At 34.6% G+C, this 24,144-nt stretch overlaps 2 protein-coding genes across 2 annotated transcripts in view; one reads left to right on the top strand and one right to left on the bottom strand.

The window, feature by feature from the left end:
- Window positions 1-817: 817 nt before the first annotated feature.
- LOC100369524 (very long-chain specific acyl-CoA dehydrogenase, mitochondrial-like) lies at window positions 818-11,522 on the bottom strand. The gene is made up of 14 exons (XM_002736843.4): window positions 11,374-11,522; window positions 8,343-8,424; window positions 7,775-7,847; window positions 7,189-7,253; window positions 6,809-6,943; window positions 6,092-6,292; window positions 5,381-5,448; window positions 4,793-4,915; window positions 4,442-4,536; window positions 4,037-4,140; window positions 3,113-3,304; window positions 2,437-2,601; window positions 1,817-2,133; window positions 818-1,484 (listed from the first exon to the last, which is right to left on the bottom strand). Exons 1-14 carry the CDS (start codon window positions 11,445-11,447, stop codon window positions 1,271-1,273), a joined length of 1,908 nt encoding a protein of 635 aa, XP_002736889.1. The 5' UTR covers window positions 11,448-11,522; the 3' UTR covers window positions 818-1,270.
- Window positions 11,523-11,541: 19 nt separating this feature from the next.
- The window catches only part of LOC144353989 (phosphatidylinositol 3,4,5-trisphosphate 5-phosphatase 2A-like), a 49,730-nt gene continuing 37,127 nt past the window's right edge, over window positions 11,542-24,144 (top strand). The window contains exons 1-8 of the mRNA XM_085501975.1: window positions 11,542-12,226; window positions 16,125-16,200; window positions 16,614-16,749; window positions 20,056-20,272; window positions 21,113-21,209; window positions 21,816-21,893; window positions 22,229-22,354; window positions 23,190-23,322. Coding sequence (XP_085358101.1) covers window positions 12,090-12,226; window positions 16,125-16,200; window positions 16,614-16,749; window positions 20,056-20,272; window positions 21,113-21,209; window positions 21,816-21,893; window positions 22,229-22,354; window positions 23,190-23,322 — 1,000 coding nt within the window. The 5' untranslated portion in view covers window positions 11,542-12,089. The remainder of the gene's footprint in view (window positions 12,227-16,124; window positions 16,201-16,613; window positions 16,750-20,055; window positions 20,273-21,112; window positions 21,210-21,815; window positions 21,894-22,228; window positions 22,355-23,189; window positions 23,323-24,144) is intronic.

Here is a 24,144-nt window from a genome sequence, read left to right as displayed (position 1 = left end):
TGAAAGTGTACAGTACAAAGTTACAAGTTGCATTCTCACTTTGCAAATATGTAAAAAAAACAATGATCCCAGAACAAGCTGAAAACATGAACCGTGTTCAAATAATGCTGTTTTAGCTATAAATATACAGTATATTAAAAGCACCGGTAGATATCCAGCCTTTGCTTTCAATCCCACCCTTATTTAATAGTGGAGAATCTTATCCGTTACATACCTACAATGTTAATGGACAAACAAAGCTTCCTAACTCTAATTGTTTACAAATTTAGCTTAATTTAGGAGGCTCACCAATTTCATATTCTGCAGCTGATTTCTCATTACTTAACATTTTGATATATATATATTGTGGGAATGCAACTTTTATGTGAAATGATATGTGATCATGATATTCAAATGAAGCTTCTAAAAATTTGACAAACAAAGCAGAGACGATATTCCAAATGGTCACCACAACAAGAAGCAGTGAGATGGCAACAGTATGTGGGTGGGAAAAGAGCCCCACCCTTGCATTGAAATGACATTGCATTCCAGTGAAAAGTACAAATATTCACAAAAAACTGAAAGATGAAGTGTTCATGTAGGTGTGTATTCTGAGAAATCAGTGTTCAAGTATGTGAAATCTGTCCGAGCAAAAATTCATAAATTATTGATCAAAGTTGTGTTTGATTAAGTGTGTATGTAATTCTGAGGAATCAGTTGTTCAAATATTGGTAAATGTGAAATGCTTTAGTAAATTGACCTGCAAAAAAGTTGGCACACAAAATTATTTTTTAAATGACCGCTGCGCTTAAAAGATGACGGACTTACACATGCACAATGAGGAAGTGAATCACCTTTAATTACTCTTTTTCCCAACAAATAAATGTTTAATTATACATCTGCAGATGAATTGCATTTCCAAAAGCAAGCTGAAAATGTAAATGGTACCATTACCATGGTAAACATGAGTATGGAATAATGACATTAAGTATGAGATCAATAAATAATTTATAGATCACAGCATCACTCATAAGTTCCTTACACTTAACATCAGTTCAGTTCAAACATTTGTAAAAATGGTTGAACTGCAAAACTTTCAAATAAACAGACCCGTATTTGCTGTATCCAAATTATTGAACTGAGATAATTGGACTGTCAAACTAAATGTCAATAAATACTGTAATAGACATGCACATCTCAGAATAGACACCTGCATTTATATTATTGCTGTAAACTGCCAATCAGTCATTCCTTACAATGGACTGTGTCAAGTGAACAGACATTGTCAATTTTAGAATCCCAATGGATGCTGTTGCATTACACCACCATGCGAGATGACGTCTTTTGAAATCTGCGAAAGCTTCTTGAAATTACTGAGGTTTGTGGCATCCCTCACCGCCATCAGGTTCTCTGCCACTCTGACGGAAGCCTCATTGCAGAAGACTTGACACATCATACTTTCGTGTTCGGCAGTGCTATGACCTTCATTTAACGACCGTGATGCTCTGTATTGAAAACAAAAATATAATGTCTATGATCCACAAAAGATAGCTGTCAGATTTTCAAGAAAAAAGTTATATTAATCATTATAAATTTCACTATTCCCTATTTCACTGCTGATTGAATAACATTGAAACATTTTCAGAAGTATTTCCCTGCTTGACTCTAGGAGGCTAATCAGTTGGTTTGCAGCAAGGGGAATTTCAGTCACAACCCAACACATAATTACGGAGTATTAGAATTGGTTACAAATTACTTCACCATAGACAGCATCGCTTTGAGTTAAATGGTAGAATAAAAAATAATCAGTGAAAGGGAAGCACCATTTTACACTAACCTGGACAATACAGCAACCATGCCATAGATATCAATTGCAGCTTCAGCAACTCTCCATAAAAGAAACTGTTCATGGACAATGTTCTTGCGAAACTTTATCAGTAGATCCTCAACTGACATGCCAAATTCAGCAATAGCTTTAGACGACTGACTTGCTGATCGTGATAGACTAGGGTGTGTGTACTCAGCTAGGGATGGTCCCTGAGTGAAACCCATCATACGCTTGGCTCTCTTGTTGGCTTCTTCTACAATTACCCCAAAATTAGCTGCTGGGTTCTTGAAGGCTTTCTGTAATTCTTTCAAGTGACCACCGGCATTCTAAAATTATTTAATATCTTGCATTTAAACTGAAATTATGACAGATAAACATTCACCAAGAAATCTTGAGCATATCTTATAATACAGGGTTGACCATTAAAAACCCTGGGTGATTTTTTCCTTCACTTTTTATTCTGAAGAAAGTTTTTTTTTCTCATCTATCAAATGTATGTTTTTTTCTATAAATTTTTTTGTTTTGTTTTTTCTCTAAAATATTTCCAGTGCTGATCATCTTTTCGCAAAAGTCTGATCTTCCAGAATTTGTAATGGTCAACCCGCAATCTAGACACAATTGCACATTACCTGGATACCAGTAAGAGAAATAAAAAGTCGCAAGATATCATTGGTTCCTTCAAATATTCGGAATATCCTAAGATCTCTCATAACTCGTTCTATTCCAGAGTCTCGCATAAATCCCATGCCACCACAGATTTGAATGCACTCATCAGCCACAGACCATGCAGACTCCTAAAAGAAACAGTGAAGAAAATATTTCAAACCCACTACTGTAAATGTTCACAGCTACATGTACATTTATATGATGACTTGCCATATTACCCATACTACATCATTAACCATTTTGCTGTGTTGCTGAGTATACCAATGTAGTACAGTAAAGACAGTACCATATTTGCTCTATTTGAATCACATTTCTAATTGGAGCATATATATAATTATACTGGATTATTAAAATATGACTTATTTTTTACCATAAACACTTTTAATAGAGCAAATACAGTATATACATTATACCCGATAGCTTCAAAGAAGATATTACTTATGTTTATTTTTTTTATAGATTTTCATCAATGGTTGAAAGCAGGGCCATTTTAATGACAACAGATGATAATATTGCTAAAAAGCTAAACTGAAATTCTGTATTTAGTCATTGCTACAGAGATGACCCCACCCCATGCCCAAGTAATGTGACAGGAACTATCCAATTAACACTACTGAGTGTACCGGTAGTAATACTTACTGAGCCATAAATTTTACCAATAGCTGCCTCAATTTGGAATTCCTTGGAGCCGGCATCCATATTGGACGATATCATATATGCCATGGATTCTGTCACATAATGCTTTATTGCCATGCGTGCAATCTTTTCCTGTATTACACCGTATTGGTCTATGGTGTTACCAAACTGTGTGCGGTTTGCAGCATGGTCAGCCTGTAAAACAACAATCAATGCAATTCCTGAAGAACATACAGAAAATATTGCAAAATGGTACAAAAATGTTTTTGTCAACAACCTGGATGGGAGTAAGGGGCTTGTATGTACCCAGTAATTGATAAGCAATGACTAAGTGGATAATGACTGTTGCAGAAAGTTAAAACACATTCAGGCAGGCAATATTTTTGTTTGAAGCATTCTTATTAGGCTGTTAAATAATAATAGCTAACATTGGCTAAAGTACAAATGAAACCTGTAATCTATGCATTTAACAGGGGAACCACTTCCAAAGTGTGAGTTCCCCTTTTCATTTAATTTAGCAATTTGTCCTTCTAATTGTGCAAAAAAAGTGTGCAAAATTCAGACAAGTTGGTTCAGTGTTTATGTATGTAAACATGTTTCCGTACAATCAAACTAGTAAAATTAGCTTGTCAACTGTATTATGGATCTCCCAAAACCACACACAGCTTACCTGGTAATTTATATAGTTGAATTTTTTACAAAGTTGGAATTATAACAAATAGAGGAGTCATACCATATAACAAACATAGTTAAACTACACATGGCTTGCCCTGTGTAAGGGCGGGCAGATCATAGCACAGCATGGGAATAAATAAACAAGACATTGTTCATTTTAGAAAAGATGGAAAGAAGCACTACAAAAGGTATGAACCATGTTATAATATAATTCTAATAATAAAGGTTGTGTTTGTGGTAATTGTAACTTACAGCTTTCTGTATGAGTGCCCTCATGGTTCCAGACAATGCAGCACCCATTCCAAATCTACCGTTGTTTAAGATATTCATAGCAACTTTGAAGCCACCACCAACACCTATATAATTGAATTAATTCAGTGTTAATTCTTGATAATATGAGGTTATCACAAGAATACTGCAAAGTATACACTCAGATAGTACGGTGATTGTATCGACCAACGCATAGCAAAGGTCAATACAACCCCTGTACTGGGACGTCTGCTGATACGTTTTTCAAGTCCTATCGTTTTTGGTAGTAGATGTATAATAATCACATATACAGTATGTCATTCACTATTGATTGGCAAATATGATCCCCAATGCACTGATATAATTTGATTTTTTTTATTCTTTGACTTTAAGATTCAATCATCTCACCTCCTAAAACGTTCTCCACCGGTATCTTAACGTCTTCAAAATACAGCTCTGCAGTGTTGGAACATTTGATACCCATCTTTTTCTCAGGTGGTCCACTAATGTAGGGAATTATAATTTTTATATAATTATAATTCACACCATGAAAATAACTTTAATTTAATTATCCACTGTCTAATAAACAACTGTTTGCACATTGTATAGTGTGCTTGCTGAATCTGTCAATTTTATAATTTTTGTTGTTGTATAAGTCAGCCTCATGCCATTTATACAATTCTAACCCAAAAAACTCTGGCTATTCGTAAACCAATGGCCATCTGTTGAATTTCCTAAACTTAATAGATGATTACTTACTTTGTAATACCACCGAAAGATCTTTCAACAATAAACGCAGTGATCTTGTCCTTGGATTTACCATCTGGGCTTGGGGTCTGTGCAAACACAGTAAATATTTCAGCAGTACCACCATTACTGATCCTGGAGTAGACAGTTACACGTCACATTAGTAACAATTAGGCTGCAATATACTGGCAAACCTTTCTATTAAAATTAAATACCAGTAGAACTGATACATATGAGAAACTTTGATAATGACATTAACATTTTTAACTATGACATTTCATGGTTATTCGATCATTTGAAATCAACTTTTGTAACTTTTCACAAAATAAACCTACATAAATTTATTTACGTCACCATTATAGAAAAATATGTGAAAATGTACAAAATATTGCACCATAATTTTGGTGTTAAAAACATTAACAGCCCAGTAAAATCTGTATTATAAGCTGCATCACTAATAGAAGTAGTACCCATTCTTTTTAAACAATTGGGAACCAAAAATTTACCATTTCATAAAAATAATAAAATTACCCCCACCCTTTGGCACTGATCATACAATTATGGCAAAAAACACAACAAAATAACAGCAGATTTACTTACCAGATCTTACTGCCATTTAAAATATAATGTTTACCATCTTCACTAAGTACAGCTCTGGATCTAATTGACTGAAAACAGAAAAAAAAAATATATTTGTTATTTCTATTGGTAAGTAAACATCTGTACATTTGTACTTCCTGGATATATCAGCCAGTTGCTTACATAGTTTTCACTGGAAAGAATCAGAACCCTTTTGTTGTCCAATGACTCAAAAATGTTAAATGGCAAAATGTTAAGCTGAATGGTTGCCCTGTTGATGTGCTAGAACACAATTGTTTGTGAACAAGTTTGGACCTAATTAGACAGCCTAAATTCGAGATATAAGCAGAAATTGTGCAAACAAAGACAAAAACAAAATGGCTGCCAGTTGGCTAGAATCTCAACAAAAATCAACTTGCATCTTCCTGAAATAATATATTACCTTTGTACTAATACTGAATTAATTTAGTGATTGTATTTTCAAGTTTTAAGCAAAAATGAACAAAAAAAAGTATTTCTGACATACAAAATGTTCGCCAGGCAGCCAATTTTGTAAAAAACAAGAAAAATAATGAATGTACCTTAGTATGCCAATTTGCGTTACCAATATTTTAAGTTCAAACAAGATCGGCCAATAGTATCCCGGATATATGTAGGTTTCTTGGCTATTTCAGGGTCAAATAGTGGAGTAAATGTTGAAACATTTGTACAATGCAATACAAAGTAACTTACACTTGCATCAGAACCACTGGCAGGTTCTGTCAGACAGAAGGCGGCAATCTTTTCTCCCGATGCAACTTGAGGCAAATACTTCTCCTTTTGCTTTTTGTCTCCAAATAAAAGTATTCCCTTGAATCCGATAGACTGGTGAGCACCCAAAACAATCCCTACTCCAAGATCATGAGCACCGACGATTTCAACAAGTCTAGCATACTGCAATAGAAAACAAACCGAATCATTCAGTAACAATTGTTTGAGGTCATGTACAGATGTCATGTACAGAATACAGACTTTAATCATCACTAAAAATTACAATTAGACAAATTCAATCAAAATTCTAAACTGCTTTCTAGCTTTGATCACAACTTTTTAAAATGCTGAAACCAGGGAAAAAGATGAAAATTGTAAATGCACTGATTAATTTAATATGATCACTGATAAAATGGGCAATTCTGCTTGTCTGACTACATGTATCAACATGTTACATCAATCGGTCAAAGTACATCCAAGTCATAAATGCATTAGACTGACTCATCAACATGGTGTTATTGTCTTGCTCTCGACATTGCAACAAACATATTCTTCACAGAAATATAAATAATAAAATACACTATATTATTCTATATAAATACATAAAGATAAAATATAAATTTTAAATCTGCAGAGAAATGCATGATAGTCACTATCCTTTCATTGCCTAGTTCAAGACTTAACCATGATATTTCTTACCTGTGTATTGGTTAAACCAAGCCCACCATATTCTTGAGGTACTTGGAGGCCAAAAGCACCCATTTCTCTCAACCCTTGTAACGTCTCATCATCAACTGTTTCTTGCTGATCATTTTTAGCTGCATCATTCACCTCCTGAACAAAAAGATTCACAAGAATTTTAAAACAACCACTCACATAAATGGGCAGTTTGCACAATATTACAGAAAACAATATTGTCGTTCCATGAAGTGTACAATGTAAAATTTTGCCTTGACTGTTATTTTTTGACCAAGCAGACAGAATTTGCCATGGCATGAAAATACACTATTGAATTCGAGAATGAGATTGTTTTCTTAATTTCTATCTCACTTTTCATTTTTCTCAGTGACCACACTTACTTCAAAGAATTTTGCTGTTGGGTCTACGAGCATCTCTAACGTTTCCTTTTGTTCCTCTGTAAGTACTATGGGGAAAAAACAAAACAATGTGAACAAAAAATATAGAATTTGAAAAGGTAGAAGGAATGTCTTGCTGTATCATTCACAATGCCTGGTTTAAACATTCAGATAGGTTTCCAAGATTATTTCCCAGATTCTAATTGTAATAATTTAGGTTGGGGCTGAAGTAAGATTACCAATATATTGTCATCTTTTTCAGACTTTCATTAATGTATGTTACTAGTGTTGTAAGGATACAACAATGAAAACAAAAATGGGGGCAAGAAACAAGAGTCTGAAATGTCCAAAAAAAATGACAACAGTTCTCATTTTCGCACTGGTTTCCATGGTGAAATTATTTTTTCATAATTTTGCTGAGTGGTATAGAATGGAAATGTCATTCTAGCTCAGCTTGCATCAATCAACTTTGTAAAGAGTTGAGCACTGGCATAGAATCCAAGGTTGGGTCTATTGGTGAATTTCAAACATACATGTACATGTGTAGATCCACAATGAATTTATCTGTGGTGAAACCATCAACTCTTACCTTCTGGAAATGGAAACACTTGGTCTGCATAAACTTGTCCTTTAAACAAACCCATGGCAAACGATTTACTTTCCTGTCAAAAAATCAAAAATAGCTAAATATGGCCTACTTGTAAACATTCAAGATAAACCTGTGCTAGATTTGAACCTACATTTTGTATCAGATTTTAGATAGAGAAAAAAAGACATAATTACATAATCTTAACATTGGTTGAAGACTGGATGTGGTAAGATGTTTGAGACATGTACATTACATCATGTACCTCGTTAAAAAATGATTCAAAACACATCTACCCACACCAAGCATAATGTATACAGGAGTATCTTAAGCAGTTTGCCTGATAATTTTATGGGGTAAAAAAAAACACAAAAATGATTTACTTCTCTATATATTTTCAAATGAAAAAATGCAGATAAATCAAAAAAATATTTGTGTTCTTTGTGCAGAAATGCCCCCACCCCCTCACTAGCCAAGTGTAAATCCAAAAGGGTTCTGATATATTGTGTGTAAATATGTAATTACCAAGAAACATGGTGTATGGCTGTTTTTGAAGTGACAAGTTGTTTACCTGTTCTGGTTGTGGCTTGGGCTGAGAAGCAGCTGCTGCAGCTTTAAATCTCTGATCTTGGTACAGAACAACAGCTGCTGGTCTACATGAAGAATAAGAAAAATTAATAAGCAGTAAAAAAATATTACAAGAATTAATTCTAAGCTCTATTAGGTGGCCGAGTATCTGCAGCTTTCATCAATTCCAGTTAACAAGGATCTAATCATTATTAATGTTTCTTCACTACAAGAATATTCACATCGCAGAGAACATTCAATTCAAATTTGCATGTTTAATGTTTTTGTGCTTGCACATATTATGTGACCTGAGGTCAACAAAACGGAAGGTAGGACAGATTTCATATGTTACAATCGAGTTGCAGAGTCGTCCATGTTTCCCAGCTTGCAGTGTAAAAAACCCTTTATATAAAAGTGCTATCATCTTTTGACTAATTCGTATCAGCCTCTGAAAATTTGCACACCATTCTGCCTAAGCAAGAAAAACAAACATGCAAATTATCTTTGGCTATAAGCATAATATTTTCATAGTTTTTTAGCCTTGGGAGTTGAAAAACAATGTCACGGTCACATTTACTCAGCGAAACACATGTACTATCTTTATCTCAGTTCATTTTCTCGGAAAAATCATCTTTTTCAATCCATGCTTCTCAGCTGTATTAAATATATAGTTTTTGTGGCTTTCCCTTTTGTACCCACCCACACTCATTCTGCTATCTTTAAAAACTGTTTCCAATATGCCGGGTTGCACGTCTATCAGTGCTTTTTTGTCTTTTTATTTTTTTGTCCTACCCTCCCCCGTTGTTAAGTACCAGTAGGTTACGCATGTGTGAATAGATTTACATGCGATGTAAAATGTCACAATGTATGGGAATGAAATGGCTCATATCTTCACAGGAAGAAACATCACATAGAATAACAATATTTACTGTTAAAATGTGAAATAATTGATACAAAATTCATTCTTGCCAAAAACATTCAAATCAAGACATCAAATCACGAGCGTTGTCCCGCTAATCCAGCTGATTACACCTTAAACCGGCTCGGGTGTATAAAAGAAAAGATGGCAGCCAGTTTTCAGTATGCAAATGACACTCAAGCATGAAACATCACTTCGAGGTGCTTCGCAAAATCACTCTTTTCTACAATCTTAGCGCCTGTGTGTGGTGCATTATTATCATGTCGCACACAAACATGAATATATCCGCGATACAATTTACAAGTTCAGAGCGATGTCAGTGTGATTTCCATGTAAAAGTGACGAGAAGGCATGATTCAGACAGAAGTTTTGACTACTCAAAATGACAGTCAGTCATAGGTTTATACAAATGCAAGGTGCAAGCTGTTGGTTCAATCTCTAGGTATGTTTATGTAATTACAGAATTGATGATGTAAGTGATATCATGGAGCTAATAAGTTATGATATGCTGTGAGCTGTTTTACTGGCCACTTCAAGGGTGCTGTCAGCGCTACATGAAATGGTCCGGCCCAAGCAAGTGCGAATGGCACGAGCTGAGGTGTGCACGAGAGGGGAGGGACTATGCGCAAATATTTCAATAACTTCCTTAGTGTATGTGTGCAAAAAAGCCATTCGTGGTTACAGGGTTTGTAAACTTGCTTGATTCTTATTTTTCCAGCGGAAACAGAGGTGAACTAGGTCAGGGAAAAAAGATGGTTTTCACCCCATTATCGATGACAAGATGAACTAAGCTGTGGGTACTGGCCGCTTAGATTAGTTCATTGGCGGCTGAAATGTGACGGGCCTGGCTGGTCATGACAACAGGATAATAGCGGGGTTCGTTCGAGGGGCTCGTCAACAAATATGTCCCTGACAATATGTCAAGTATGCTTCTTGAATTTAATATATGACATTCTCGACAATTGAAAAAGTACAAATGTGACTCGAAATAAATAAAAAGAAAGATCTCGCAAAAAATGTTCCCTGAAATATATCCCAGAAGTGAAACATTGCGTAAAAAAATGCACGCAAGTGCGTGATTTGTAACGTATGAGTCACGCATGAATTCATGTATACATTGTACTTGGCGTTAGGCAACTGGGTATGCCCGTGCCACACAGGCGTATCACAAAGTTTTTTGTTTTGTCTTTTTACAATGTAATTTGTTGACGCCTCACGTTACGTAACGTCATTATTGCCTAGTCGACAAAACAAATTATGGCAAATGTTGTACTGTGCGATACTATACATTGTGTAGATCATTCAAATAAACCACAATTATTTATGACGATTTGCTGTTTCGTGCAAGCACGGAACTAAATAAGAAGCTCCATGATACAAGTAAGAAAACTGATTTCAACAGATTGTGGGGACACCGTGAGAGTTGAACACGATCCAATAAGTCTGTTCAAATCGGATAATAGCGTAATGCATTATGTTAGCTTACGGAATAAACATGTTTGGTTGAAATGATAACAGCTGTGTACCAAGTAAACAACTGGGCGGACCATACAAATTACATTTCCCATGATGCACTGGTAGAATCCCTGTGATTGCGGAGCCGCGCTTTAAAGTTAAACAATAAACATTGTCAGAACAGGGATAGAAAGACTTTAGTTTATAGGTGTTTTTTGAACATAAAATGAGACACATGATTCATCCCAAGGACACAGAAGTCTTGTTTTACTTCCATGATTATTTCCGCCACAAAATTAACACACAAAATTGCCAAAAAATTTAGAAACACGGTAAAACAATACGACGATGTTACGTAATGCATGGTAACTCACAAAACTAGCATCCCTTTGTGTGATACCGCAACATTTGGCTTTGTTTACATTTTTGTACCTCATATAACAGTTTTGTGTTTTTGTCTTGGTGGAAGATAACAATTAGTACCCTACGCAGACACTTTTAATCTAATAATAATGCTGACGGTGCGCACGCAATAAAGTACGAGTAACATGTTGTAATACGAATACATAAACAACAACACTCGCCGGTAGTACACGTACACAGGTTGTTGACATTAGATGGTGTTTCAGAAAAGAAAAGCTTGTTTTGAAGCAAAACTTACCTTGCTGCAGGCATAACATATCTGTTAGCCGCAGCATGTTTCATAACCGTGATCAGACGACCAGATCGCAACATTTTAAGCAGTTTTATCAAGCGATGTACTTCTCGAATGAAATGATAGTTGACTGACGTGACGTCATGTCAGTCAAAGGTCAATCATAAATTCAGATTTATATTCTGTGTTTCGATCAACAAGTTTTATTTTCAATATTTTCGACATTACATTTTGATTCATAATAATTATATTTTGACCGATTAATCGCGTCCATGGTGACCATCTAAAGACGTGTGTCAGGAAGATGTCATGCCACAGTGAACTATAATCACGTTCAGAATCTCGAACAAATGTTTCGTGAACTGCGAGAGTATTCATAAATTTAAATGGCGGCCCTTCTGAACTAAGTTTGTCAAGGAAGTACGTAAAAAGAAGAATTTGTTGAACACTCCGTTATTTCATTAGCTCAATGTTGCGATACCTGTCCACGAAAGAAAATCTTATGTGAAGTATTCGACGGCTGTGGTTGGAAGTCGCCTTGACCATCACGGCGTACAATGTTATGAATAGTATCTTAAAAATGCTTCTTGCGTCCCGTATCACAATCCGGAAGTATTCGTTTTTATTCTTCGGAAACGAGTTGAAGTAAAGATTCAAAGGTCCGTGCGTGGGTGGTGGGTAAGAAGTATATTTCTGACTTTCCTGTTGTCAAAATTAGCAATATGTCTACTATGTCGTGGTATCACGGGCAGCTGAGTCGAATGAAGGCCGAAGAACTACTGATGTCGTCTGGAAAAGACGGTAGTTTCCTTGTACGCGAAAGCGAGAGTATGAAGGGAGCTTACGCACTTTGTGTTCTGTAAGTATTACCATGCAGGTAACGAATGTGTGTTAACACCCCGGAAATGGCCAATGTGTTACAGAACAACATCATCGAAAAATATTAGTAGAATATAGCTTTTCATCTTCTACTTTATTGGCTGCATAACTGTTTTTAGTGCAAGAAAATATATATGCTTCAAATTCAATAGTGTGTTATAAAACATTTGTATGGTGAAAACTCTTGGCCAAAACACAAGGACTGTGGCTAATAAACCTCCTAGACACCAGAGAGGAGGAGTTGCTGTCTTGTACTAAAAATAATTCAAAAAGTACATTTCAACTAGTGTAGTAAAGGAAAGCTCAAATTATTTTTTATAGTGCAAAATTGACAAATTGTTGCTAACAACAGACCCACCCCGAGAACTACCATACTCACCAATGTTTTAAAATAACAATGTTCATTTATTCCAAATTCTAGAGAAAAATATAATAATATTTTATTCCAGAATAGGAAATCTAATTGGATACTGTAGATGACATCTTTCAATTCCATCAAATTACATGAATAACAATTTCAAAACCAGAAATAATCCTGACGTGATTTTTAATTCTTGTACATGGGTGTATTTACATATATAGTCGAGAATTGGTTGATCTTTGCTAAATGAGTAATATGATTATTTTAAATGGAAGTACAGAAGGAGACTCAACTGGTTGATTTACTTGCTACACCCCTCCTGGTCATAGTGCAATAGATGTCGGTATAACTACCAAAATACTGTTGGATCAGTTCAAAATGAATTCTTTATCACATGTGTCTGATCACTGTCCAATAACAGTGTCAGTCCTCGTGAATGAAAATACTGCATGTATGAGGAAAAACAAACAGTCAAATAATTTAAACCCACTTCCTCCAATATACATATGGGAGCTTATAATCGAAAGACATTGCATGTGCAATAATGAAAATCAAGGTATCAAACAAAAAAACATAAATTTTGATTTTGAATCGCTTATTTCTAGCAGACCAAAGTGTAAAACAATTAAAGCAGTTCCAAACTAAACAAAAACTAAATAAAAAACAAAACATAAAGTATGGCTTGATGATGACTGCTGATTATTGTAGAAAAAGCTCAAATGTTCAATACCAAACTTAGTTAGAAAATACCTGAATGACTCATTTAGATGTATATGTGGTAAAAAAAACAATTAAACAAAAGAAAAAACAAAAATAACTTGAACAACTTCATGATCTTGAAAAATCAAATGGGATCCCGTTGACTTTCTGGAAAATTTTACATGGAATAAAAAATGGAACTTCTAAAAATCCATCAAGCGATCCCAACCCCAAAATGATTGGGTTACCTACTTTAAAAACTACTAAACCCACATAAGTCTGATAACCAAATACATGATACTGTCGACCAACTTCTACAAAATAGAGAACAAAATTATTAGAAAACCAGTACAGTGATGATTAGGGGCTTACAACATCATTTTTATAAATGGGTGTCATCTAAGCCCAACACTATTCAATATTTTCATTAATGATCTTTTAGGTATTTTATCACAGTACATGTAAACAACCTATCGATACCCCCTGGTTAGCTGACTTCTATACACAGACATTATTGTGATTCCTTCTGAAACAAAAAAAAGCTTGCATATGAGTCTTGATAAACTCTCAGAATACACCAATAACTGGAAATAAAACAAAAATTAAAGTGTTCAATAAACGAAATAGACTTTTTAACAGTAATCTACTTTTTTTTGAAAAGAATGAAATTAACCAAACTAAATTTTTTGATTATTGATTATTGTACTGAGTCCCAATACAAAGTTCAAAAAAATGATGATCAATTAATTTTAACTGAAATGGCAAAATTCGCAATTAAAGAAATTATAAGATATAAATGAAATGTAAAAATAACTATTTTTTATCACTATTCCATAAGCTAATTTGACCAATATTAGTTAATGCCAGAGACATCTGGATGAGATGAAAGTAATTACAAATTTGCCGTTGGGGACAGACATGTATAAGCTACTGTCAATTTACTCTCCCAAAATGGGCATTTATGGAGAACTCAGCAGATACGTATTAGATATATTAATCAAATGATCAAATATTACAGTCGCATAATGCATACAAATAACACCCTTCTTAAAGGAGCTGCAGATTTAAAGAAGAAAATCAACGGTAAATGGTACAAGGAAGTGGAACCCAACTTGCTATTAGGAATCAGGAATTATTTATTAACACTGACAAAATAATTACAGAAACTCCATCAAAAAATTAAATTAAAGCATTATTTTGGAAAAATTATATCCATGTTGACAATAAAAATAACATCAGAGAAAACTGGGAACGTACAGAAGAAAAAATACCACATTTGAATCCACAATACTACATTTTCTAGAACAAATATGGCTTGCAAAAGGGACTTTGTCAATAACAACGACTTGTTACATTTTAAAATTATGTCTGGTAATGGAATTATTTTCACTGTTTCACACTTATTTTTTAAGATTATCCTCCACAAATAAATGACAGCAAGAATCACCATGGTTCATCATTACATATACAGGGTATAATAATACCGGTAAGCATAGAAGTAAAAACATGCTTCCTGATCTACTCAGAACAGAACAGAATAGAATACTTTATTATCACCTTAAAGAATATTTGATATTCCTGTTTTGGTACATACATAATAATAATAATGATTTGTTTAGAATACAGCTTAAATGTCAGCAGAAAATGTCAAAGAAATAAATGGTGAAATAATACAGTTACCAGTACCATGAATTTCATGAGTTAACATATCAACCCCTACCTTGGGTGAGTGTGCCACAAACTCAATGGGAAGACCAATTCCACTGGCTGAGATTCATACACTAACGAATGCGACTTTGGGGGGACCTTGGTTTAAGGTCCGCAGGTGCTTGTGTTCTACCGAGCTTGGTTGACGCCAAGATAGCTCATTAAAATTGCCATTTGATAGGGAGATGGCCACACAACCCTGTCATGTAGTCCCAAACGGGAAATGAGTTCTGTGGCAAAATGCACTATGTGTCAGCACTAGCACTTGCAATTTGCACTTACAAAAAAGAAAAAAAGTCAGGAGAGACAACAGCGACATTCAATGTTTAAAAAAAAGAGTCTCCAGGGACATCCTTGTTTTACTCCATTTTGTAGTTCAAATGAACATCTTGATTGATTTCCTAATTTCATAATACTTTTCTTAACGGGAACTGTGCCATGCATGGCTTGTTATTTTAGAAACTCTCATGGAAACGGTTCCCCATTCCTGTGTTACCTTAGCTTCAGTCAGTCATGACTACAGTTTGTTTCCCTTTTCAAGGGTGTTATAGATACATAGAGCCCCATAGTTGCTGGTCTTTGATGCATGTAAAAGCAAGTATGGTATGTCTTCCATGTCTGCCAGGCATGGTTTATTTACGTGTATAATCATTCATGAGTTATGTCATGTTATAGGCTGTTGCAGCAAGACAACACTAAAATCCTAATGAATGGTGTCAATTGATTATTTTCCTGGGACAATACAATAGACTTTTGGACACTGATTATTAGTTCCAGATAATTTTGACGTTTAGAAAAAAAAAGTTTTACTAGTCCAGGGACAACATTTTGCAATATTTTTTGGTAGATACAGATAATGTTAATAATGGTGAAGTTAATGATAAATCAGAGTTATTTGTGCATTTAATGTGTTCGCTCATGACATCATATTTGGAAACAATTAACGCCCTCATTGTTAATAGTGTATTCAACGTAAATCATAACAGGAGGCAGCACCCGCAGTGCTGTAAATTTAACCCTAGAAAATAAAATATTTTCGATTTTTTTTTTTTAATTTGTAAACTTTTTAAAATCAAGACAAGATAGTTGACTATTTATTTTTTATCTACAGGTGTCAAGGAAGGATTCACCAGTATAGAGTTCTGCCATCGCCAGATGAAGCAGGTTTGACAACTTACATCATAAAGGTAATGTAATGATTACCATGCTTTATTTTTTGCTGCAGCAGTGAGAAACATTCAAAAACTAAAATGTGTTCTGTACAGGTATTAAGGATAAACCATATTGTAATTAGGCAGTTACAAACTGACTGGGGGAACAAGCATACTCGACATAGACATACAATCGGTCAGTATGTATTTATAATAATAATAAACTTTATTTTACTTACTAGATAACCTGTTCTGTTCTGTGTGAAAGAAAGTTAAATAACATTTTTACAAAACATAATACATTTATAAATACCATAGCTGGAGTTAATAAAATAAAATATTACCATACATTGCTTTTTAAACCCTCTGCATGGTTTCTAATGGTCTACCGCTTAATTCAGTCTAGAAAAACATTTTACAATTTACGTGCATTGATTTGTTTATATCAGGCTGTACAGGGAGTTCAACAGCATAAATACTGTACTCTAGATGATTTGATCAAAGGCTATGAACATGATAACAATGGATTAGCTTGTGGTTTGAAATATCCTGTTGGCAAGGATGAAGAAGCAGAAGATGATTCTGGTAATAAAATCATTATTATTTAATTAATACATAATTATTATATGTGTTCTATGTATTCTAGTGCATTTACTAAATCATATCTTCAGAGATCAATAATATTTGAATTACTGTGCCCCAATACACATGCTTTTAATTTGAGTAAATACCCCAGATATGGTATCACCTGAGTGTACTGGTACACTAATCAAGCAAGATAAGCACTAAGCAGGAACAGGAAATAACCATGATCTTTAACCTCAAATTTAGGTTATTTTTGGCATGTCACAACCAGAATCGTGACTCCTTTTGCATACTGACACTTGTCATTTTTTTTTTAAAAAAACTTCAAATACGTTGTGAAACCTAAACCTTATTTGTTTGTATGTGTGATACTTACTTACTTCTTAATAAAAACTGATTGGATTTCAGTGACATATAATTTCATAAGCTTCAGGGTAATTTGCAGACTTGATTAGTTTTTGTGGCGACACGCCAGCTTAGTAATTAAAATGAAAATTAATTTGCATATATGTTTACAGTCATAGCTTTGCTCTCGTGACAAACAACCATGATTATGATAGTGAATCTTAACGTATTTGCTACGTTCACACGACAGCATTTTATCGGAGCCCAACGGCTCGAGCCAGCAAAAATGACCGTGTGAACGCGTTCGGCTCGAGCCAAGTTCGGCTCCTCAAAACCCTCAGGGTTGAACTCCGATAGGGTAGGATAGGATAGAGTCCCGACATGGCTTCGATCGTGTAAACGCATCGGGGCCCAACTATCGGAGCCGAAATCACGCCCTCAATTGTCTTCTTCGAGTAACCTCTCATTTCAATTATGGCGGAGACAACATCTTTCATAATTTCACGCAATTTCTCGCTTGAATAAGAGATACGCGTCCTAGTGTATATTAACGAATCATTGCGATAGATTGATAGCTCAATGGGAAACAAAAAATGGCGTACGAAATTATGCGACAAAAACTTGAAAGAACGACTGAACGGAAACTTTTTAAAAATCGTGGAAGCGATCGCGGTACGGTGACATGTTCCTGGTAGGTTTAGGTTCTTCCATAGTTCCTCTATGATAGATAGAGAATCTGTGATTCTTCCTAGTAGTTTAGATATCACTACAGTTGAATAGTAACAAAATGGTAATTTTGCATGACAATAACTTGAGCGAATAGGCTGTATTAAACGTATTTCAGCTGCCGTGTTTCCTGTTTATTCAAGATACGAGTACCACAATTTTAATACCAGTCATTGTCTTTTCTACCTCCATGGTCAGGCTCCTTTTTCTCCTAGCTCAACAGCATCATGCCATGTAAAGAAAAAACACAAGCACGACACTAAAATCGTTTTCAGTCACTAATTATTCAAGGGCACTGTTCCGCTTGTCTCTGATCGAACTGAATCTAACTCTGGCCATGGATGTACATCCATGCTCTGGCAGATCTCGGCTCTCGTTCGGCTCCCGACCGTATGAACGCATTGTAGATAATCTCCTGTTAATCCGTGGGATGAGCAGTAGTTCGGCTCCGATAGAATGCTGCCGTGTGAACATAGCAATTGACAGAAAAGTCAATATTGTATTTAATTATAGGTATCCAGTATTTATTTGGTAAAAACAAACCAGTTTTTTGACTCTTTTTGTGAGTGTTTATTCAATAAACCACAAAACAAACATGAGAATGAAGCAGAATTAGTTATTCATGGTTTTGGCAAAAGTAAACATATTTTTTTCAGTTCTTTTATTTCATAAATAAATCCATTCACTGCACATAGGTACACCACTTCGGACAATATTTATTTTATAAGGCGTCTGCAACTGAATGTTCTAACCAATCATTTGTGTCATTTGATTACATTTTGGGCAGTGTTGGAAATACTTCTTTTGTTTTTCTTCAGAACGAAAAAAATGTCATATCTAGAAAACCACATAACAAATGCTGGTACAAACTATGATGTAGAAATCGAGAGAACGAGAAGTTGAAAAGTTACGCAGCGAAAACTGGCAAAATCAAAAGTTGATAAATCTAATTGCAGTTGGCCCAAGATATTTACATAAATATTGTTTGATAAATGTTTGACTGAACGTAACAGTAGAACTCATTTGACACAGAATGTTGTTTTTGTAGGCATAAGTGAGTATTGTGTCACTTGAGTGTTTAGTAAAGTATCTGGGAATGTTGCAAAGTCCCTCAGTAATTGCCTATCAGATGCAAGAGTTAAATGTAAATATCTTGCGCCCACTCTAACGATTGTGAACGAAGCATTACCATTTTAAACTTTGAATGACAGTGATACGCAAGTGAATGGTAAACTGGAAACCTATTTCCACCATACCCTATGCAAACTGGAAACCAATTTCAACCTAACCCTATGCAAAATGGAAACCTATTTCAACCAAACCCTATGTAAACTGGAAACCTATTTCAACCTAACCCTATTCAAACTGGAAACCTATTTCAACCAAACCCTATGCAAACTGGAAACCAATTTCAACTTAACCCTATGCAAAATGGAAACCTATTTCAACCAAACCCTATGTAAACTGGATACCTATTTCAACCTAACCCTATACAAACTGGAAACCAATTTCAACCTAACCCTATGCAAAATGGAAACTTATTTCAACCAAACCCTATGTAAACTGGAAACCTATTTCAACCTAACCCTATGCAAACTGGAAACCTATTTCAACCAAACCCTATGCAAACTGGAAACCAATTTCAACCTAACGCTATGCAAACTGGAAACCTATTTCAACCGTACCCTATGCAAACTGGAAACCTATTTCAACCTAACCCTATGCAAACTGGAAACCAATTTCAACCTAACCCTATGCAAACTGGAAACCAATTTCAACCTAACCCTATGCAAACTGGAAACCTATTTCAACCTAACCCTATGCAAACTGGAAACCAATTTCAACCTAACCCTATGCAAACTGGAAACCAATTTCAACCTAACCCTATGCAAACTGGAAATCTATTTCAACCTAACCCTATGCAAACTGGAAACCAATTTCAACCTAACCCTATGCAAACTGGAAACCAATTTCAACCTAACCCTATGCAAACTGGAAATCTGTGTAAACCTAGCCCTGAGGAAATCACACCCATGGAAATTCTTTCCATAGACTTGCTGATAAAATGCATCTTACCATTCGGTATTGAAAATACAGTCCAATTAATTGCTCTAGTTGAAGCACAGATAAACCAAAAATTGCCTTTAGTGCTTACACAATAGATAAATATTACACTTGCATGCATGCATACAGCTTAATTTTTTATGACAAAGAATGTGTTACTTTCTTTTGTAGATGATGAAGGAACAATTTTAATTGCTGCTACATCCAAGCAGTTTTCAAGTCGATATTCTCAGTTGCAGTTTTCTGGAACAGACAGAGTCTTTGAAGATAGTATCAAAAATTACATATCAAATGGTCTTTTGAAGGATATAGAAAGAGTTCAGTGTGGTGCTACTTCTACTCCACATTTACGTCGTCTGCTGTCAAAATCCGCAAAAGAATTTCAACAGTAAGAACAATATACACAATTCATTATGCACTGTCAAATAGTATAAACTGCTGTAGTTGTAGACCATTGCTAACTTGGGGGATAACAGAATTTAACAAAAAAACAAAACTTGCACAGAAAAACTAACAAAAAAATCAGCGCACCTTCTTAGGGACAAATATTTTACACATTGCAAAAAAACTTGATCAATAAAAAAAAATTAGCACAAAACTAAGACAACAATTTTGCACAGTTTTTCAGTCATCGCCCCACCAAAAGTTTGTAATGGTTCTCCCCTTAAATTGAATAATCAATTTCAAGAATAATTTACTTATAATCATGGCTTTTTATACGATTGTTTCAGTTGATACGTAAGGAAGTCAATGAATCCTGTCTTTCAACAAACAATATTCAGCATAATCTTTTGAAAAGATTTTTAGTCCAGAAAAAAATTGCGTGTTGACACAACTTTTTAGACCTTATTCGGATTATAAATTGGTTATGGATTGACCCCAGTGCATGTGTGTGTGCGTCTGTTCACACCTGAATTTGTCTGAACTAATCATGTTCAAACTCTCTCACATTGTTCATCTTGGTATGCATGTGCATTTGTTTCATGATCTAAGTCAAGATGGCTGAATTACCTCATATAGACATATGCAAGAATGTAACAACATTATCTATCTTAATTCTTCAAGATATTCAGTTGTTTTCTCATCACACTGCTCCAACGGAATAATATCCTTATCTACGGGTGGCTTTAAAGTAAATTTTGACTTAACAAAAAACTGGTGACTTACAAAATGTAACAGTAACACATTTAGTGAGATTTTTTTTCTTCCTTTCTTCCTTTTTTTGCAGGCAGATGGATCTTTTTTTGGCACGAATTGATATAATTGAAAAACTTTTTGACCCAAATGCTATCCATCTCTCTAAGAAAAAAGAACCAGATTTACCAGTAAGTTGTAAATTTTTAGTCTACATCACTGACTGATTTTGATTGGTTGATTAATGATGTCATCATCATATGCATTGTCAATCATTCAGGGATTGCATACTTATATGCATTTCCCAGCATGCAGCATTTAAAGCGTCAGTCGTCGCATATGTACGTATTCTACAATTCTAGTATTATTCTTCTATTCGGTATCGAGCCATGACTGAATAATAAGTAATGCTGTTACAACCTCAGAAAAATAGTTTATTTTTGTTTGTATGTCTATGGCATATATAAAGTGATTTTGCTGATGTTTACATTCTTCCAGTGTCCCTGACACCATGTACAGTCAGTTCAATGGTTTCTGTTTTGAAATTTTAGAGAACTAAAAACAGCACAATTAAGTAATCAGTCAAATTTTTAGAAGCCAGTAAATTACAAAAATCTGCAAGAATTAGGTGGTTGAGTAGACAAAATTTTAGGGTTTTTACAGTAATGTACCTGTTCCCACATGCTGCAATTTCAATTTTGCCTCATCTATTATTGTAAATACAGTATATTTTAATGGTTGACTTTTAGATACACTGCAGTTTATGTGAGAATAATATTTATTGCTTAATGTTCTAGACTGGACCTGTAGACCTAGACCACTTTCTAGATGCATTACCAGAGTGCAGAAAATCTGTGAAAGACTTAGAAAAACTTGTAAGTATAGTAAAATTGTATCTTGCCTGAATGAGCAGTCAGAACAGTGTCAGATCTAGGAAACCATATTGACAGGATGCGCTCTATGGTTGTCAATGTGTGTTCACTCAAATAGGTAGTGGATTACTGTGAGATATCTGGAACTTTCCCTAAAAATGACTATCATTGAACTTCATTTTGAGAAAAATAAATGATTAAATATGTTAAAATAAAAAAAATAAAATAAAATAAATACAGACTTGACTCAAATCATCTAGCTTCTCATTTTGGGCTCTGAGTCCTTGCTCTTGCCTTCTTTACATTGGGCTCTAAAATATATTTATTTTTGTTTACAGGCTCTGAGTTCATTGCAAGATGTATGTAAATCATATGACATATCTAAAGAAGAAGAACCCTTGTCTCCTGATAAGAAACCTTTAACACCATTTAAACCATGTGCTGTTCCCCCGGTCTCTTTTGAAGTAAGTAGTTCTATTGTGTGATATATTAGTTATAACATCTTCACAGACATACTACTTTTTTCACATGCATTGGCTAATCATTCTATTTAGTAAGACTGTATTTCTACTCTGTTGATGACCATAACTTATATAGCCATATCTCAGTCATGTCTTGCCAACTCACATTCAAACACAGTACATACCCTGAATATTACGTTTTAATTCAGGATAGCTGACTGACAGCCATGAAATGTACTAAAATCAAGAATTTTAGATTCATCTCTAACAACGAATGAATGGGTCTCCTTCAAAATGGATTCACAACCCTTTCTGTCATAGACTAGACCAAATGCATTCACACTTTGTACATTGAAGAAAATGGTTATGTATGGCTCAATTTTGTTTTACAAAATCAAATTAGGAATTGTCTTCCCCACTTTTGTGACGATTCATTTTGTCACTGGGACTCATATCCCTACGTCCCACAGAAGCTAGTATAAAGATAGACGACTACCCAAAAGTCACTCATGTTGCAAGGATTTAGAAATTGAATTTAAAATATAGCATACTCTGCTCTGAGAAAATCTCTGTCCAAAATTCTGTAAAATTTGACCTTTCTTTGCTACTGCAAGGATATATCTCACAATCTCAGTGACAAATGGTGAAAATGTGTTATACATGTATAGGCTTTTACAATGCACTTGGGTTTTTAATACTGAAATGAGTTTTCATTTTAGCTAAATTGAATTTTATGCATATAATTTGACAGTTTTTCGCAAAAAAAGTTCACATATTGATGATTATTAACAAAATAATTAATTATAGACTGATTTTGATTCTACTATGAATTCTTCAGGTGAAGACAGATGGATTGAAGAATAACAAAATGAAACTGATAGTAGATGTATCCGGTGGTTCATTACAAATAATGAAATCAACCAGGGATGTCAAAGAAGATGTTGCTACATATGTACATACCCATGACAAAAGTAAATCATCATTTGTTTCAGGAGATTTTTTTCAGTAAATAAAAATATGCTTAGAAGTACCGTATTTGCTCTATAGAAGCACATATAACCAAGAAAAAAACATTTGTTATATACTGAATCATTACCTGTTTTGACCATGGTATGATATACAGTTGTATTCATTACTAATAGAGCAAATATGGTAATTTAGTTTGAGTCCTGCACACACAATATTCAAGAATTCGTTGTATAAAAAACTATTGTTGGCTTTGAGTCATTCCTTAATTCAATTATTTGTCCGCTCTGACAACTGCATGAATCATGACAGTAGATGTTACTTCGTTATACACTTTGCAGCTGTTAAATAAATACTATAAAACACTTTTTCACTGAAGGGTGATTCAGTGAAAAATCCAGCAAATATTCCTTTTTTCTTGCATAAGGAAAGCAAGACTGGAATTAGAATAATCCAGAGTGACAGAAGATTTTACTTTCAGTGGAAGTGTTAGTGTCCAGTGCTACAACAGATTCTTTCAGTTCTCTCCTAATAGAATATGTTTTACAAAACAATTTCAACATGGTTAAATTGCCCATATGTTTATGAATACGACTATGTATAGTTTACCTTGCTTCAGTGTCCACAAGTAATAAGAATTGTGCTCAGTTGGGTGTTTGAGGCACAGTGCTACCAACCTACAGGCAGCGGTATCCGACATCAATACTTAATGCTGCTCTCTCAGCAGAAGATCCGTGTTGAAATATAATTCTTTGTTGTTGCGGCATGATGACGGTAGAGATTGGGACACTATTTGGGTCGTTTTGCTTTCTTGCTCACATTGAGAT

This window comes from Saccoglossus kowalevskii, chromosome 1 (assembly GCF_978046115.1).
Source record: "Saccoglossus kowalevskii chromosome 1, keSacKowa6.1, whole genome shotgun sequence".
Classification (NCBI taxonomy): Eukaryota; Metazoa; Hemichordata; class Enteropneusta; family Harrimaniidae; genus Saccoglossus; species Saccoglossus kowalevskii.
This window is presented reverse-complemented; position numbering and strand designations above follow the sequence as displayed.